Source organism: Triticum urartu, chromosome 1A (genome assembly GCF_056163025.1).
Source record: "Triticum urartu cultivar PI428250 chromosome 1A, HENAU_Tu73, whole genome shotgun sequence".
NCBI classification, from domain to species: Eukaryota; Viridiplantae; Streptophyta; class Magnoliopsida; order Poales; family Poaceae; genus Triticum; species Triticum urartu.
Genome location: NC_141873.1, coordinates 467,438,003 through 467,455,377, shown reverse-complemented (window position 1 = coordinate 467,455,377; position 17,375 = coordinate 467,438,003). Strand labels below are relative to the sequence as shown.

Here is a 17,375-nt window from a genome sequence, read left to right as displayed (position 1 = left end):
TCCAAGCTCCTCCGAGGCCACCTGACGAATGCAAGTCGCCATCTTCGTCCACACATTGTTCGCATCTCCTCCTTCCTTCCAAGGGCCCTCCTTAATGACCCTCTCCTTGAACGCTAGAGCTACCTCCCCCTTGAGCTTCCACCACTTCGTTCTAGAGACTTTGGCACGCTTATCCCGCTGGACACGAATCCGAAAGCGGAAGTCAGCAACCACCAGCTTATGCTGGGGTACAACACTCTCTCCAGGTATCACCTTACAGTCTAGGCACGCACGCCTATCTTCTCTTCTCGAGAGGATGAAATCAATCTGGCTAGAGTGTTGGCCACTACTAAAAGTCACCAGATGTGATTCTCTCTTTCTAAAGAGGGTGTTAGCTACAATCATGTTGTAGATATATGGTTCAAAATATTTAGTCATTTCTATGTTTGGAGAAAGAAATAAAAAAACATGGCTTTAATGATGTGAGAGGAAATGGTGGAGTGGGGGTTGATTTCGATAATGCATGAAGTATTTATTTTATTTTTGCTAATATGCTAGCAATCCATTCCCATCCAATGATTCAAAGTAGCAGGGTGCATCCGGTGGATACGTTCTCTTCATGATTTAGCTGAAACATGAACACTACATTATATTGCCGGCATATATGCTCGAAAGCCACAGAAGTGAAGCCAGACACAACAAACTTGAATGGCCTGGTGAACAAAGCAGTCCACAGTATCCCAAAGCAGTCTGGCCTGGTGAACCGAATGTCTTGCTTAGCCTGGCGCACAAACCAGGCATATTGCTTAGCCTGGCCCAGGTCATAGAAACTGGACGCCTGGGCATCTGCCTGGTGCTAATGCTAGTCTTGTCGGCTACTTTTTTCAGGTGGACCAGGCCTCAAATCAATGCGTTTTTCAATAAGCTTTCTCCAAGCCAGGCTGCATCCAAACACCTTATGCTAGCCAGGCACAAATCTTTCGAATCTTGTGCAGGCGTTTCTTTTTGTCAGGTAGGCAAGCGAGGGTAAGAACCAAACAAGCCCTTAATATTCTCCTAAGGTGTCAGATAAACAGCCCAACAAAGTGAACACAAGTAATTTTAGGTCGATACTTTAAATTTTTCCTACAAACACAAGAATGACAACTCTTTCAAAGGCATATGTCATGGTAACAACACACTCCAACCTCATGCTATCAAATTTACATTAATTCGCTTGTCCCAACGGACAACCCATTAGCCTTAAAGTTTTAGTCTAGACTAATGTCCCAACGGGTAACCTCAATCACATTACCCAACCTACATTTCTCATAGATTGTTTTTCCTTGGCTTCGGTTGCGGCAAACAGAAGGATTTCAGAGGCTTCTACTCCTTCGTCTATCACGAAAACTTTGGCTGGTTTCTTCCGCTATTCTTTAGATCTTCGATCACATGTATTTCACATTTTCAGAGATATACTCCCTCCATTTTTAAATATTTGTCCTTCTAGAGATTTTAACAAATGACTACATATGAAGCAAAATGAGTGAATCTACACTCTAAAATATGTCTATATACATTCGTACGTAGTAGTCCATTTAAAATCTCTAAAAAAACAAATATTTAAGAACGGAAGAAGTAAATGATATTGCTCATGATGTAGCTCATCGGGTTCTTAGATCATACTACGTTGCTTTGCTTTAGCTTAGGCCTCATTCGGTTTGGAGGATTTTTATAGGAAAAATATGGGAACAAGGATTTCAGAGGAAAATTTCCTATATATGCATTCGGTTTGTAGGAAATGCGTAAAGGAATTTCATAGGAATACTATTCATTTTCTATGCTTTTGGAGGAAACTACACATCGACTCAAAGCTCATTTTGTGCGTAGGAACGAGGCAAGTCAATTCCTTAAGATGGCAAGTGCCATCCTATCAAATTCCTATACTACTCCAAATTCCTACGTTTAGATTTCCTCCAAACCGAACGAGCCCTTACAGGGTATATGTTCTGCCCGTCGCATCCCGCGCACCGCTCGTCCCCTCCGTCAGTCCAAACCGACGAAACGGCTCACGTCTCTCTTCCTCCACGAACGGCATATTCTCCCGTAACGTCTCCAGAAAGATATATACACATACCACCACTAGAGAAAAAAATAAAATCCAGCATCACTGGCACGCGTGCCCCTCCCCGCCATCGACATCGAACGCGCCAGCAGAATCCCGCGCCGATGGCGACCGCGGTCGAGGACTCGGCCGCCGAGCTGCTGCTGCGCGCGGCGGCGCTGGTGCCGCTCGAGCGCTACGCGCTCGCCGCCCTCGTCCTCGCCGCCGCCTTCCTCTACCGCTTCCTCGAGCTCCACGTCCTCGGCGACCTGCTCCGCGGCCTCCGCGGCGGCCGCGTCGCCCTCACCTTCCACCCGGACTCGCAGGTCTACCACCGCGTCGCCGCCAAGTGCCGCTCCCTCCACGGCAGGTGGGACGAGGCCTCCTCCGGCCTGTGGATCATCATCAATTCGTCTCTGCTCCAAGAAATTTGATTGTGATTCACCCTGTAATATTGCGAATTTTGCCCGCGTAGGTACCTGGCGACGCCGTGGCTGGCGAGCCCTCATCTGCAGACGCTGTTCCTGGGCATCTGGGGGATACCGCCTTCGGTCACGTATAGAAGGTAGGCCAACTACATCCATGTTGTGTATGCCGCATTAACATTTGATTGCTCTACTTGTCCAGTGCATGTGTACTTGTTCATGGTGTCCCTCCAATTATGTTTGTAGATTGTGATTGTACATTGTTTGGTTGATTCTGATGCAACTGTTATGTTGTACTCCCTCCCTTCCATATTACTTGTCGCTGATTTATTACAACTTTGTACTAAATTAGCGACAAGTAATATGGAGCGGAGGGAGTATGATTTTGGTTATCCAATAATGCTGTTTATATTACTGCAGCCTTCATTTTCCAGAAGAAAAATAGAGATGGTCAAAATAATAATTAAAATTAAGAATCTGCAGGCTTCTAGAAAATGTTTAGGCGTTCACTTGTTTCAGTTTGAGCAATTTTACAGCATACTCCTGTCGAACGCTACCTTCCATAGGCCAGATACCCATGTGTGTTTGAACCTTAGAAGATTAAGTTAGAGCTAGGCTCACAATTCTAGTTAGTACATTGATTGATTAAACTCGTTGTATTGCAGGCAGCTGTACACAGTTCGTGATGGTGGAACCATTGCTTTGGATTGGCTACTAGCCTCTGACCGAGAAGGTTCTGAGAATTTTAGGTAGTTTGAGATTGCTCGGCAAGCAAGAGGGTGCCTGACCATTTGTGGTATGTTGCAGCTGCAGATGGTAGTTCTTGTGATGGAACTATTTCTAGTGATGATTCAACACCCATTGTTGTTGTGGTGCCTGGATTAACTAGTGATTCTACTGCCGCTGTAAGTTCTGATAGTTGCTTTACCAAACTGATTGGTTTAAATAATAACTGAAGTTGATATTATGACCCAGACCCACACATGGTGTTGGGCTACCTTTATTGGTTGTTTTAACAAGATGTTTTGATGTCCAGTATGTGAAACACTTGGTCTTTTCTATGGTGAGCAATGGATGGAATGTTGTTGTAGGCAATCACAGGGGTCTGGGTGGCATCTCCATAACAGTAAGTTCTCTCATGCAATATGATAAATCAGTTATGCACTTGTTACACCTTGAATATACGACCTGACACCTTAAAGGACTTCATTGACATCAGAGGCTGGATATGTTCAGCTTGCAATTTTCACACAACTCTTGGTATTTTTCTCTGGCAGTCCGATTGCTTTTACAATGGTGGATGGACAGAGGATATTCGTGAAGTTGTTAATTACCTTCATCAAAAGTACCCAGAGGCTCCATTATTCACTGTTGGGACAAGCTTAGGCGCCAATATTCTGGTAGACCTTGTTATATATTCTTTTACATTAATTAATATTCTAAAACCTAGTTTAATTCAATACTTGTTTAAATTGCACATTCAGGTCAAGTATCTGGGAGAAGAGGGTGAAAGTACTCCTGTAGCTGGTGCTGCATCTATTTGTTCACCCTGGGATCTGCTGGTTAGTGAGCCACAGTGAGCCTATTGTGCAGATTTTTTACACATTTGTGGGTTATTGTTCTTCTTATGCAGGAATACCTTTATCTAAATCTCTACACTCCACGGTGTTCAAATGACATCAGCTCTCTATTTCTTTATGTTTGCACACTAAAGACTAAACAACAAATGATACTCGTCTAGTGCTTTGGCTTACTAATACTACCTTAGACTTCAGTTTGCTTTTTGTCATAATAATTTGGTATACCACATTTACAGGTGACTAGCAGATTTATTTCTCGCAAGCTAGTGCAGCGTTGTTACGATAAAGCTCTTGCAATTGGTCTCAAAGGATATGCAAAACTGTATGTATTTCCTCTTGAGACATTTAAGCATTCCCATACTTTGGTGCTAATCAAGATCATTGATTACAGAAGAAATCATTTCATGTTCATATTATTTTCCATGATGATTTACCTATATGGATCTCTACTATTTAGGACAATGTTCTTTGCAACAGCTAATTAGATTGTTCTTTGATACAATTTTGAACTTCTCAAATGGGATAAACAGTGTATCCTTTGTTTGAGTTATGAGCCAACAAACATTAATGGTGATGGGTAACCATTAGTCGTAGTAGCAAACAGTCCAAGATATAGGCTCAGTTACACAGGTTATGTGTTCCTAGTTGAAACTTATTTTCTTCGTTTGCAAATCATTGGAGACATTAGCGTGAAAATGGCCATGGGATTCCCTAGCCTCTGCACAGATCAGTGAAGTCCAGACTGTTATGAACATCTTTTGGATTTTCTTTCTTTTTTTGCAGACATCAACCAGTCTTGGCACGACTTGCAAACTGGGAAGCTATTACGTCGGTATGCAATGTGCTAACCTGCTGGTCTATTTTTTTTATAGTTACATGGTCAATAGCAGTTATCATAGAAATATGCTGGTCACAGAAAAGGGCCGTGATTATTCTTTCCTTTTCCCTTCTTATCAGTCACGCTCTACCCGGGAATTTGACCATCATGCAACTTGTGTTGTTGCAAAGTACGAGGTATTATTTCTAATGCTAGGAATAATATTACTTCGTCTAAAATTATAAGTTGCATCAAATTTTATTGTTCCTCTCATTACTACTTGATTAAATACGTCAATGATTGTTTTCTATATAATGAGGATTAGAGTTGAGCGATGCAAAATCACATTAGTTTTTTTCAAGAAGAAAACAATTTGTGAATCGCTTCCTTAAAATTTCAAGTAGGAGGGGATGCAAACCTGAATAATAGTTTCTCATAAACTAGTGTGTCAAATCATTTTTTTGGAGATAAGTAACCAAATATTCGTAAAAGAAGTTAGGTAGTCGTTAACTAGTTGGAAGTAGAATTTGCACCGGACAAAATTTTCGAACTCCCACAAGAAACATGCTAGAATTCTAACCATTTCCACCAAGCATCACCTACTGTTTGCATTGAACTTCTCAACTATAACCTTGAAAATTTTGAAAATTAAAATAAATCTGAGTGGCACTAATATCACAATACATAATCATGGATCAACTGAGATTGATCCAGGGGACTCCTACTTTGCAACTTAAATAGCAAACCATCGATTAGTTATAGTGAGCAGTCAAATGGCAAAATACAGGAGGCATAAAATGGTGTTTATCTGGTTATCCCATGTTTGAGCAGTTGAGACTTGAGATTCTCTCTTGATCACATTCACAGCAGACTTTGATTCTATTGAGGTTGGATTGGTTATGACAATTGTGGCCTCACCAGTTGCATGAACTGAATCTGCATTTGACAAGCACAGCTTGAAATGCATGCTGATGGTAGTTGTAGTAATAGTTGGGGTTCAGGTTTCATGCTTTAGATGATTGTCATGAGCTACAAGGGTTGGACCCTTGGACTTCGCAGTTTTTCATTGGGAAAGTAGAATAAAATGGATACAATTAGCTGTGGCATTTATTGCAAGGCAGCACAATAATAGATATGTGATGGCATTATTAGGAATATCAGGCAGCCCCGCCTTACTCAAATGTCTACTGTAGCTTATTTACAATCTAGATTCAAATTAATTTAAACATGAACCAAATAGGTGAGTTTGTATGGATGAAATGCTTGAGTCAACCAACTTATTGATGCAAATCCAGAATAATGCTGTGAATCTTTTGAAGTCAAGTTTTGTTCATGGAAATGATGTTTATCCCTCCTGCGGTTGTAATAGCGTAAGTATCGGATAAGTAATAAAACTGATGCACCGAACAATCATTTTCCCAGACAGTGGACACATTCTACCGCAAGTGCAGCTGTGCGAACTATATTGGTAACGTGTCTGTTCCGTTGCTTTGTATCAGTGCTTTAGATGACCCCCTTTGCACAAGGGAGGCCATTCCCTGGGATGAATGCAGGCAAGTAACTAGTCTTACACAAGCTCGCTATCTTGAACATTTCTACTTCTGTGTACTGATGCAAGTCCACCTTTTATGATTAAGGGCAAATAAGAATATTGTTTTGGCAACTACACCTAATGGCGGCCATCTTGGTTTTTTTCAAGGCCTAACTGCTGGTAGACTATGGTAAGTTTCATTCACAAAACCTCCTTGGAGTGCAGCAATTTGGCTTGTGGGCTCCATGGAGCCCGGTATTTTGGAAAATGCAAAAAAATGTTTAGAAGTTTGAAAACATTCCAAAAAATAGTGGATACACATGGATGTGTTCTACTCCCTCCGTCCCAAAATAAGTGACTCAACTTTACACTAAATTTGTACTAAAGTTAGTACAAAGTTGAGTCACTTATTTTGGGACGGAGGGAGTACTAACTGTAAAGTTCTACTTAAAAATAATTTAATTTGTAGGCTACACACAAAAAATATTCGTGGCTCCAAAAAAGCAAAAAGTTACTCTAATTGTAATCCACATATTTGTCCTTTTTGCGTACACCAGAGCTGAAAAGAGATATTAATGAAAATCTGTACGTACATACTAGACATTTATATGTACATGTATAATTATTTTCAGATTTTTTTGATGAGTTTGTGACTGCTTTTTTTTTCTTCTAAAAAGAGCTCAGCGTTGCCTGCCTCCATTTCCGCTTTTGCACCTCATTTTTTTCTTCAAGAACACAAGCTGTGTGTCATTAGTATTAAGAGGCCTAAGCCAGGAGGGAAATACAGAGTTGTACAGGGACGAACAAGGACAGGAGATGTGGTGACAGTGCACACATCCCTCCACCGGCTACCCAAAACCTACAAATCTCTCGGTACATCCACCTCCCCCGAACCACCTGGGTTCTCTCTGGCAGCCCTCCACAAATCAAATTCGTCCTTAACGCGCTTGGTGCTTGGTAGCTAGTGAAGGCATAGCCTGTACCCTGTCGAAAACCCAGTTGTTGCGCTCCAACCAGATCATACGCATCGTACAGCAGATAAGAACATTAAGCTCCTTATGGTAAGAGGTCCTGACAGCTGCGCTCACCTGAGGCCACCAACCTCTCAGAAGAACTCCGGGATGCGGAGTGAACCGATGCAGCCACTTCCCCAGCAGCACATTATACCAAATTTCGCAGGAAAAAGAGCACCCAAGCAGCAAATGGTTTGCCGCCTCGTCCTCCTGGCAGCAGAGCACACATTGAGGCGGGTGTTGAAGGTTTCTCTTCGCAAGTCTATCCGCAGTCCACAGGCGATTGTGCAGTGCGAGCCACACAAAGATCTTTATTTCTAGTACTGAGATTGTGCAGCGCGCGCCCACGATCCCCAAAGCTCGGCCGCACCAGGGAAGAACTCCTGGCCAAAGAAGAAGCCTTGGTAGGTTGATCGGGAAGAGAACCTTCCATCCTAGAACAGTCTCCACCTGAACCTACCCGGTTGCATACCCAGATCCACACCCAAAAGGGAGTTCCACAGAAGAAACAAATCGCCGATCGCCGGCACCGAAGGGGTGCCCTTAATATCCTGGATCCAAGCCGCCGCCGGTAGCGCATCCACCACCACCCTGTGCATCGCAGAGGGCTTGACAAATCGCATAATAGCCGGGGCGATCTGCTGAACACTCATGCAGTTGATCCGGTGGTCAGACCAGAATGTCATCCTTTTGCCATCACCGAGCACACACTCCAAAACCGCATCACCAACAGCGGCAGAATCAGGCGGTAGGTTAATCTGGAGACTCCCAAGGTTTGTCCTGACCCACCTTTTCAAGCCATCTCCATTTGAGCATTAGGGCATTATTCAGGTAATGCAGATTCTTGACTCCTAAGCCCCCATACTCTTCCAGCGTGCAGACGAGCTTCCAGTTAACAAGGCAGCTACCTCCCTTGGCTTGAGCATGTCCACACCAAAAAAATCCACGGCACAATTTATCGATACAAGCAAGGAACCAGGGTGGGAGGTCAAGCACGAGCATCGGGTAAATGGCCGTGAGAGTGGAATTTATCAGCACCAGACGGCCTGCGCTGCGCAGCAAGGACGCTTTCCAGGTCGGCAGATGCCCCGCAGCCCGATCCACATAAGGCTGTAGATCATTCTTGGTCAGCTGTTTGGCAGAGAGTGGCAGCCCCAAATTGCGAACCGGGAAGCATTTAACCGGGCAAGCAAGAGTGTGCAGAATCGCCTGAAGGTTGGCCTCGTCGAATCGTATCAGAGAGGCAAAGCTTTTTGCCAAGTTGCAGTGTAAACCGGAAGCTGCACCAAATGCCTTGAGCAGACCCACCACTGCCTCAGCCTCGCTAACCAGAGGCCGAATCAGAAGAACAACATCGTCAGCATTGACAGATAGGCGGTGCCTAATGCCCCAGCGGTCCAGCGATCCAAAAAGCATCTCCTGCTCCCCACGAATGATGATTGCAGTGAGAATATCAATAACCAGCACAAACACAAGGAACGACAGGGGATCGCCCTGGTGCAGCCCCCTAGCATGCCAAATGCCCAAATCTTGTTGCCCGCCACCCCCTTGCACCTCGTTGTTTCTCAGGCAATGCATAAATATACTCTAATTTTGAGAAATCCATAAATATACTCCACAAAATTGTATTAGAATGTGCACATGTCTAAATTACGTTCTGTACGACAAATGCATTGGGTGCATTGTTTTAACTTTTAACTGCCACTCTTCAAATTCCTTTCCTTTCACACCTTTCTTTTTTTAACTTCTGATGCGACCTTTGAGATTCTATGTGTGATGGTATCTGATAATGTCTTCCTCTGTTTTATAGGTGGGTGAAACCTGTCTCCGAGTTTTTCTCTGCTCTACATGACAGTCCTTGCATGCATCGACAGAAGGTGGTGATTATTAATAGACCGCAAGTCATCTTTGATAACATGATATAACTTATTAACATTTGAATGCAGATTCAAGAGCATGGGTTGCAATCTTCGATGGAATCATCCATCGATAAGGGCCCATATGTCAATCTCATGGAAGATGGAATGGTAGCTGCAGTAACAAATGAGGATACCAACATTCATGACTCCTTGGATAAGCGGACCGTCAGTGAAATGGAAGGCAGTGATGGGATGATTAATGTACAACAGAATGGGTCCACCAGTGTGTTACAGGATGAGAGTCACAGCGCGGTGAAGAATACAAACAGCTCAGAGGATAATGTAGCGCCTGCCCAAGGCCTTGTAGGGTCACAAGAGCAGCGAGAAGAGCTCTCCACAGATAAAATCCGCGATGCCATTGCCCCCGTTAAGAAATCCATTAACCAGCTCATTCGATCCCAGGGGAGGTCGGTCTGGTGGCTGGCTTACATTGCTGTGGTAACATCTTGGCCCTTGCTCGGTGCCCTAGGTTTTTTCTTGTATAGGAAGAAGTTCAGGAATTCTTTGCCGGCCAAGCGGTTGTTAAGAGGCTAAAGAAATTGTGATGTTTCTGCCTAAACAAATTTGTTTCGCTTGTAATATGTAAAATTCTGGCAATAACCACTGATGCACATATTTGTCCATCAGTGCTGAAAGGAAATAATAAAAGGTCAAGTTGACATGCTACTTCTCCAAGTTCCTGTTTTAGGAATTGCACCCTCTGTTCCTAAAGCAGTTTAAACATTTAGGAACAGAAGTAGTAGTAAAGACCTCCCTGCATTTTGCTTGTTCTGGTGTGTGTTTTTTCTCCTATTCTGAGCTGCTTATATTATACGTACTTATATCTACTCCCTCTGTAAAAATATATAAAAGCGTTTAGGTCACTAAAGTAGTGATCTAAATGCTCTTATATTTATTTACGGAGGAAGTATATGATATTTATCACTCATCTCGCTACATAAAATAACCTTTGCACTAGGGGGGGGGGGGGGGGGGGGATGTATCGATGTGTGGTTTTTGCAGATGTATCATAGCGAATATCAAACAAACTTACATCGTCAGGTTAGCTACAAATAAAACAGGATGGAGCCAGATACAACATCTATCTAGTTTTCTGCATACCTAACCATTACCGAAGTTGATGACCCCAGAGAATAATAGAAATACACTACTAAGAAAGAGCAGCTGAAGATTACATGCTATGCTGATAGCAGATGAAGCATTTACAGTACTTGGTAACTGCGCATCCCTCTAAGATCCAAGCACTGACTAAGATCAACAATTCAACACTCTAGTTCCCTTCTTCCAAAATAGGATATGAAATCATTCCTCCTTGTCACGAGCAAGACGAGCCCGATGCCTTAGTTCTGCTCTCTTCCATTTCACCATTAACTGGCACAGTGTAATAAGAGAGCTAACCTGGAACCGTCAGAAAGATTTGGATTGTAAACAAAGCTGAAACGCAAATTGATTGCAGAATCTAATTGACGAAAAGGTTTGCTTCGGAACGTGTAAGGTCTTTTACTAACCACGGTGACGATAGATATGAAGACAAGGGGGCCGGACCAAACAACGGAGACGAAAACTCCAGCGCGGTCAAAGTAATTCCGGCTGGCGAAGATCTTCCAGTGCTCTGCTAGGTAGATGTTTATCTTTTCAGCTAGATACACCCCTGAATCTGCAAACAGGAAACCGTGGAACCAATCAGAATGTCAGTAGATCAAATGGCCAGGTGCCTGCCCTTGAGATCTTATTGCAACCTGATGTATCGGCTTCATTTGGTCCTTCTCAAAACACTAGAAATTACTTGTGTTGCAAATTATGGCTTAAAGCTGTACAAAAAAAATTAAACCACATTTGAGGTGCACACGCTGACAACTACAATTCCACGGAATTTTTCCCAAGTCACTAAAACTGTTAGCTTATAGCATGCTTTCTCTGCGTCATACTATAAGCTGTTCTAGCCTTGCACTTTTCTTTCACACATTATATGGTCTACTGTAACAAGCTAAATTTCCCACATCGTCCCCATTCAATGCCCTTCAATTCATTACGATATTCTGAATGTTTAATCTTCGTGCCAAGGCATCGAATCTTAGATAAGGCAATGTCGCAATTTTGTCAAACCTTAACTATTCGGGCAAGAACTAGAATGGCAATACAATACGACATCTATGGTAGCACAAGTATTCGAGAAATCTATGGCAGCAGAAAGCTGGCATTCAGTTATGTGCCGAAGGTAGCGAGATACACCTAGACCAGTGATATTGCTGCCTGCAATCAGCCAACTAGTGGATCATGCCCTAATTGAAAACCTCCACATACTCATTTTTATCTTCAGTTTTCAATCTTATACCAAGAATTGAGTTATACAAAATGGATTGCGCAAATAACTGGACTACATATTACTTCCCTAGTGATGTATGAAACACAACTAGAAGTAAAATTGGACAAAAGCTGCTGTGGTTAGAAGTTGGAACTCATAAAGATAAAATCATAGCCCCACTTACACTCCCGGCAAAATTTACTATACTGTGTCTGTCCCGTCCCAGAGATGAGAACTCACAAGCAAGAAACAAGAAGAAGAACTGCAGGTTGGCATTCCTCCTCAGCCCGACGGCCGTCAGCAGCAGGCCCGCGTGGAACGCCATCAAGCACAGCAGCCATGGCTCCTGGACACGCGGCGACGCGAATCGTTAGTTAGCTCCAAAGGAAAGATAGACGGGGAGAAAGGGAGGGGGAATTTCTCGCGGGGTACCGTCCAGTCGACGGCGCGGACGAAGGCGAGCAGGCTGTCGGCGGCGGGGCCGATCCCGCTGCGGAGCTCGGAGGAGAGCGCCTGGACGAGGCCCGACAACTGGTCCAGGTGCGCCGTCACGGCCGCCTGCACCCCCTCCATTGGATCGCGCGCGGCGGCGGAGTGCGGGCTGCCGCAGAGGGAGGTGAGTCGCGTTTTTCTTCTGCCGATTTCCCCGTTGCGCGGTGTACAGCTTTGATGCTTTCCCTAGTATGCCCTCGTCAGATCTACTGCACGTTTTTTTTCATCGTAATACTCATTTATATCGTAAGTTCGAAGTACAAGTCATGTAAGTCATGTAAGGACCGACATGATAAAACTGAAAAGATGATAGAACATTTTAAGCTTGACACCAGCGTCTGTCACGTATCTTCGGCACCACCACGGCAGCCACCAAAGAAAAAAAAGATGGACCGCCTCCTCACTCGAGTTCGAAGCAGCTTCATTCCATCGCTAATATGCAGCTTTGCGGACTTCTAAAGTGACTCACCAAAAGTGAAGCCATTGTTATTGAACGAATCAGACCAGGGCAACACCCTAAACACGCCATTGAACTTCAGATTTAGCACCCCATCACGACTAAGACACCGAAGAATGAAACCACCCGCCATCCATCAACCACGAATCTATGTACTGTAATGCTAAGTTTGGTCAAAAAACATAGCTCCTGCGCATTTTGTAAGCCCGCTGATGCAAAGAAACTGCCGAAGAGGCTGATTATACTATCAGAGAGGGAAGCAGACCTAGAATGCTCCAGCGGTGGCGAACAGAGTGCACGCCTCAAGAGCACCACGCCAGACACTCCGCCGGCAGACAGACAAGGAGAGCAGAGCATAGCATAGCATCAACCACGATCTTATTTACGCACGGAGTAACACAGTATAGCATCATCAAATTATTTTCCTACTGTATTATTTCTAGGCATAGCACAAGAAACTGAAACAGATAAAACATGCCGCCACGATTATTCAGCCAGTGGGGGTAAAGGATATGAGTAAAGTGAGCATTGACAGGCTAACAGCAAGCAAGCCGGCTTAAACATGAAACCATGTAAGCCAAGTGTAGTTTCTGACCACAGATCTATCAACATACTATTACACAGCAAATCAGGGAAGTGTCTTGAGTTTTTTCTTACAAATGAGCTGCTGTGCACCCGAATCAGATAGACGGAACCACCAACATGCGACGAAAACACTTGGACCGGGCATCTTGTCAGCATTTCTTTTTCTCTTACTTTCGCTTGATTCTCATAACAGCAAATCTGATGGCCCAAAATTGGAACATAAAAGAGTCTAGCCGATGCTGAACTATAGATAGGCTAATCAGCGAGTGAACAGCAAAGCCAATAACTATGACAGATTCTTGATGTTATTACGAGCGCAGCATTTTAACTTTGGGCGCCCCCTTCTTCATCTGCCGATTCCGCTCTTTCTCTTCTTTCTTCCGGAGTACCTCGGCGCTAAGTTTGGCCTCTGCCTCTTCCATGAGTTTTTTCTTTTCGGCCTTTTTCCTCAGCAGGGTTTCCTGCCTGACACCCTGAAGTTCCCTGAAAGCCTCCTGGGCGGCCTTCGTCCTAGCAGCATCAGTTTTTGAGCGTGCCTACAGTTCAACATGGATAGCAGGATTTAGAAAATATAACTGAAAATCCTGTGAACCAAGAGGAAGAAACAAGGTCGGTGCTTACATGTGAGCTCAGCTTGTATCGTCCAACCAAATCAATGTAGAATGGCACAAGAGCAACTAATTTTGTCATATCAGCCATGTTGTTTGCATCTGGCAGCACAAACTTGAATGAGAGGACTTTCTTGTAAGAGCCTGCCAGTTGATCTGAAAAATGAAGTGAGATGAACCACTTCCCCATTTTCTCAAAAGCTTTCTCGCCAAGCACCTGCAGAAAAAAAGTGAGAACATCAAATAGATGTAGGGCACTGTGTAACACTGCTCAATCATCGTAAAGTCACACTAAAGTCAATAACCTCGTAGTAGGGTCCATCGATATTTTTCAGATTTTATGGAAGATCATTTAGGCAGGCTTATGCTCATGGCTGGATGCTTACAACCAAGATCAGGGGCCAAAAACTAGCTTGCTTTTTATTGTACCTGCTGTTTGAGATCAAATCTACTTTTTCAATAAATCTGACCATACCAAAGGCCAGCCTATACACACAAAAATCCCACACTAAGCTAAGCAAACTACAAAAACATCTGTTTCCAAGCAGAATGGCTACACAATGCACATAATTTTGTTCATGTATTAAAACTGAGGAGTTACTTCAGTCATAGAAGTTATGGTGGTTGGGGTACAGTTTTAGGCTTTAAGGCTCCAGACATCCCTTCCATATCCAAATGAGGTTTGATCATGCAGCACAACATCTGCATATGTGCAAAAGCTGCTCGAAAAACCATTCCCAGACAAATATGGCATGTCCAAAATAAATAAAATCTTAAATAAAAGACATTGCCATGATAGGTCGATACTTGCTAGCTTAAAAACACGCAGTTTTTGTCGCCACTTGATAATATAGCACCAATACTATAATATCTTACAAGATGCTACCCACGTGGAATATTAGTTGTAAACATGGGGAATTGTTTGACGCTAATTCTCTCTGGAAGTTAAAGCTCGATTCAGTAATTTATAAGTTAATTCACGCATAATCCAAATCCAATATCTGTGATTAATGACATCATAATTCAAGAGTGTGTTGGGTTCTCAAATCAACCTTTCTCCTTTTGGTCTGTTCTTAAACAATTCAAAAGTTATACTAGCTCAATCCTAATTTAGATTACCTATGATGCTTTCATAAAGAAAGTCTAAATCAGCAGGATATCTGTTCCTGTTTAAACTATGTTACCCAGTTCAGCTGTATCTATAAGATGCAAATTCTCAATGGAGCTAAGCAATTAAACTCTCACCTGATCCAGCACAGCCTCAGTGATCATATCCCCAGCAACCTCCTTTGACTCGGCCACCACTGCAAGCTCATCTGCAACCCACTTCTTCCCAGCGGATGCAGGAGCGAGAACAGAGGCAAACTTCTGCAGATCCCTCTCCTCCTTCTGCATCGCCTTGGCCGCCTTCTTCCTAGCCACAGCCACCATCACGTGGTCCATGGCATCCTCGTTCATCACCACCTCGAAAGTGATGGTGTCCTTCCTGGGGAAGACCAGCTCCAGCAGCTTGGACAGCAGGTCGTGCCGCGCACGCATCTCCATGGTGGCGACCACCCCCTGGCAGAAGCGCCTGCCGCTGGCGTAGAACTTGAACACGTCCTGCCCTTCCTTGAGCAGGAGCGGCGTGTCCTTCCCGTCGCCGGTGCCGAGGAGGCTGAAGTTCTTGTCGAAGATGGAGTCCCTGGTGGCGAACTTGGTGGCCCAGGCCAGCGCGATCGCCTCGTTCTGCCGCTTCCCGGTGAAGTAGTTGAGCACGAAGCAGATCAGGAAGCTGACGCACGCGATCTCGACGGCGAACGCGCGGAGGAGCTCCGCGGGGCCCCTCGGCGCGGCCGGCGCCGCCTCGGCCGCTTCCTCGGCGGAGGGATCTGACGAGGCGGACTCGGCCGGCGCGGAGGAGTCGCCGGAGGCCGCCGCTTCTGGAACGGGGATGCCCTCGAACTCGTCCTCGTCCCAGAAGTCGAGCGAGGGGGTGGGATTCGGGGGCGTGACCGCGGGGTTGGGGGTGAGGTTAGGGTTTGCGGCAGTGGTGGTGGTGGTCACGGGAGGGGAAGGGGCGGAGACGGAGACGGTGATGGGCGGAGGGGGCGGGAGGTCGATGTCGAGCCCCTCGTCGTCATCGTCGGAGGACGCGACGTCGGCGGCGGCGGCGGAGGGGAGCTCGTCGGAGTCGAACCCCTCGAACTGGGCGGCGAGGGAGAGGGAGAGGTGGAGGGCGAGCAGGAGCAGGATTACGGTGGCGCGCGGCAGCCGGATCCAGCTCGGCGCCGCCATGGATGGGGAGGCGGAGGGAGAGAGATCCCTCTCCTCTGCTGGTAGGTGTGACGGAGAAGATGATGGGGAGACCCCGGATGTGTTGCTGGCGCTGCTGCCGGCGTGTGAAAGATCGGGAGATAAAGGTCGGAGATCCGTGGAGCCGTGGGAGTTGCTGATCGTTGGATCTTGGATGCTTGGATCTGATCTGAGAAACTGTGAACTCGACTAGACAATTATGCCCTCGGGGCCTCACACTATGTCAAAATCTTTAGAGTGAAGTGCACTGTACTATGTCTCTATAGTATTTTGAATTTCTATCACATAGATCTTGAAACCTTGAAAATCATCATCTAGGCATTGATAGCGTAATCTGAGTCATTCAGGTTCAAAAGTTGTCGCGGTGCCATTTGAATGTCTCAGCTGGCGTGTTGACCGGCGACACCGGACAAAAGGAGGAGCGGAAACATAATTTCTGTCAAATTCGGTTGATTTGTTTTTTTTTTTGCAACAACCTTCTGGTTATATGTCACCTCAAATGAAGCCTTAGAATCATTCATATATTTCTTCGTTCTCATACTCTTTGTGTTCTTCCTCCTCGAGGAATCGAGCTCGTGATCGGGTTTGCTTTTTAGTTTAGAGTTTTCAGATTAGGAGAATGGACGAGTGGCACATGCGAGGAGGGACCACATCCTTGTTATAGGTCCACTCTTAAAGTAAGGCGTCTTTCGGGCAGCGCCTCATGGCGTCATCATCAAGTGTGTTTTCTCTAGAGCATGACGGGGCTCATTGGTGGGGAGCTTTCTTGCGTCTACTGAAAGTGTAAAGTGTCATTGTGGTGGGGCTAGGCTATCGAGCTTGCGGACAAGCCCCGGCGGAATCAAGCGTGAGAGGGCAGGAGGAGTTGAAGGGGAGTTAGAACGACTAGTAGAGAGGTCGATGTAGATGTGGTCGGAGCCTAATAGTACAAGTAGGTCACCACGACAAGAACTGATGCGCACCAAAGAGCAGAAGGAGGCGTGCATCATCTTCGAGGACAAGAGTTGAGTAGCAAGCAATTGAGGTTAGAAGCACACCACGTGGCATTGGCTACCTCGAATTACAATATGATCACATCTTACTCCAACCTCCAAACGTCGTGTCTTTGTCTCCACAACCAAGCCAAATAAGGAACCGCCTCTCATCACTGCACACATCATCCTTTCCATCTTGACCGGCTAGGACAGTCAAATAGCATCGGGCAGATTTGGACATAGATGAACTGGCTCACTATTTACACTTTCGTGGCATGGATGGCAATTATCAAAGTGCTAGGACCCACACGA

The 17,375-nt window shown here is 45.0% G+C and overlaps 3 protein-coding genes across 4 annotated transcripts; 1 reads left to right on the top strand and 2 right to left on the bottom strand.

Annotated features, from left to right (window-relative positions):
• The first annotated feature begins 2,093 nt into the window (after positions 1-2,093).
• LOC125519309 (embryogenesis-associated protein EMB8) lies at positions 2,094-10,013 on the top strand. Of its 2 annotated transcripts, none has more exons than XM_048684160.2 (14): positions 2,094-2,432; positions 2,538-2,627; positions 3,153-3,220; positions 3,295-3,392; positions 3,524-3,613; positions 3,765-3,887; positions 3,972-4,049; positions 4,304-4,389; positions 4,851-4,899; positions 5,025-5,081; positions 6,307-6,437; positions 6,522-6,605; positions 9,239-9,305; positions 9,375-10,013. In XM_048684160.2, the coding sequence occupies exons 1-14, from the start codon at positions 2,188-2,190 to the stop codon at positions 9,879-9,881; spliced, it is 1,773 nt and encodes a 590-aa protein (XP_048540117.1). In that variant the 5' UTR covers positions 2,094-2,187; the 3' UTR covers positions 9,882-10,013. The 2 variants fall into 2 exon arrangements, with proteins under 2 accessions (XP_048540117.1, XP_048540119.1); XM_048684162.2 differs by having other exon boundaries at positions 2,098-2,432; positions 3,301-3,392.
• Positions 10,014-10,335: 322 nt separating this feature from the next.
• Positions 10,336-12,335, bottom strand: LOC125519335 (uncharacterized). Its single transcript, XM_048684180.2, has 4 exons — positions 12,085-12,335; positions 11,893-11,998; positions 10,856-11,004; positions 10,336-10,745 (listed from the first exon to the last, which is right to left on the bottom strand). Exons 1-4 carry the CDS (start codon positions 12,223-12,225, stop codon positions 10,650-10,652), a joined length of 492 nt encoding a protein of 163 aa, XP_048540137.2. The 5' UTR covers positions 12,226-12,335; the 3' UTR covers positions 10,336-10,649.
• A 770-nt stretch (positions 12,336-13,105) lies between these two features.
• Positions 13,106-16,188, bottom strand: LOC125519324 (uncharacterized protein At5g49945). The gene is made up of 3 exons (XM_048684172.2): positions 15,040-16,188; positions 13,808-14,011; positions 13,106-13,722 (listed from the first exon to the last, which is right to left on the bottom strand). The coding sequence occupies exons 1-3, from the start codon at positions 16,069-16,071 to the stop codon at positions 13,495-13,497; spliced, it is 1,464 nt and encodes a 487-aa protein (XP_048540129.2). The 5' UTR covers positions 16,072-16,188; the 3' UTR covers positions 13,106-13,494.
• Between the last annotated feature and the right edge of the window lie 1,187 nt (positions 16,189-17,375).

Bases quoted from the DNA above. Each gene is read 5' to 3' on its own strand.
- LOC125519324 (XM_048684172.2), bottom strand. From the start codon at position 16,071: ATGGCGGCGCCGAGCTGGATCCGGCTGCCGCGCGCCACCGTAATCCTG. The intron at 14,012-15,039 runs GTGAGAGTTTAA...TTTTTTCTGCAG, and splicing joins CTGAGGCTGTGCTGGATCAG to GTGCTTGGCGAGAAAGCTTT. The intron at 13,723-13,807 runs GTAAGCACCGAC...GTTGAACTGTAG, and splicing joins GATACAAGCTGAGCTCACAT to GCACGCTCAAAAACTGATGC.
- LOC125519335 (XM_048684180.2), bottom strand. From the start codon at position 12,225: ATGGAGGGGGTGCAGGCGGCCGTGACGGCGCACCTGGACCAGTTGTCG. The intron at 11,999-12,084 runs GTACCCCGCGAG...CCGCGTGTCCAG, and splicing joins TCCGCGCCGTCGACTGGACG to GAGCCATGGCTGCTGTGCTT. The intron at 11,005-11,892 runs GTGAGTTCTCAT...TCCTGTTTGCAG, and splicing joins CTTCTTCTTGTTTCTTGCTT to ATTCAGGGGTGTATCTAGCT.
- LOC125519309 (XM_048684160.2), top strand. From the start codon at position 2,188: ATGGCGACCGCGGTCGAGGACTCGGCCGCCGAGCTGCTGCTGCGCGCG. The intron at 2,433-2,537 runs GTGGGACGAGGC...TTGCCCGCGTAG, and splicing joins TGCCGCTCCCTCCACGGCAG to GTACCTGGCGACGCCGTGGC. The intron at 4,050-4,303 runs GTTAGTGAGCCA...CCACATTTACAG, and splicing joins GTTCACCCTGGGATCTGCTG to GTGACTAGCAGATTTATTTC.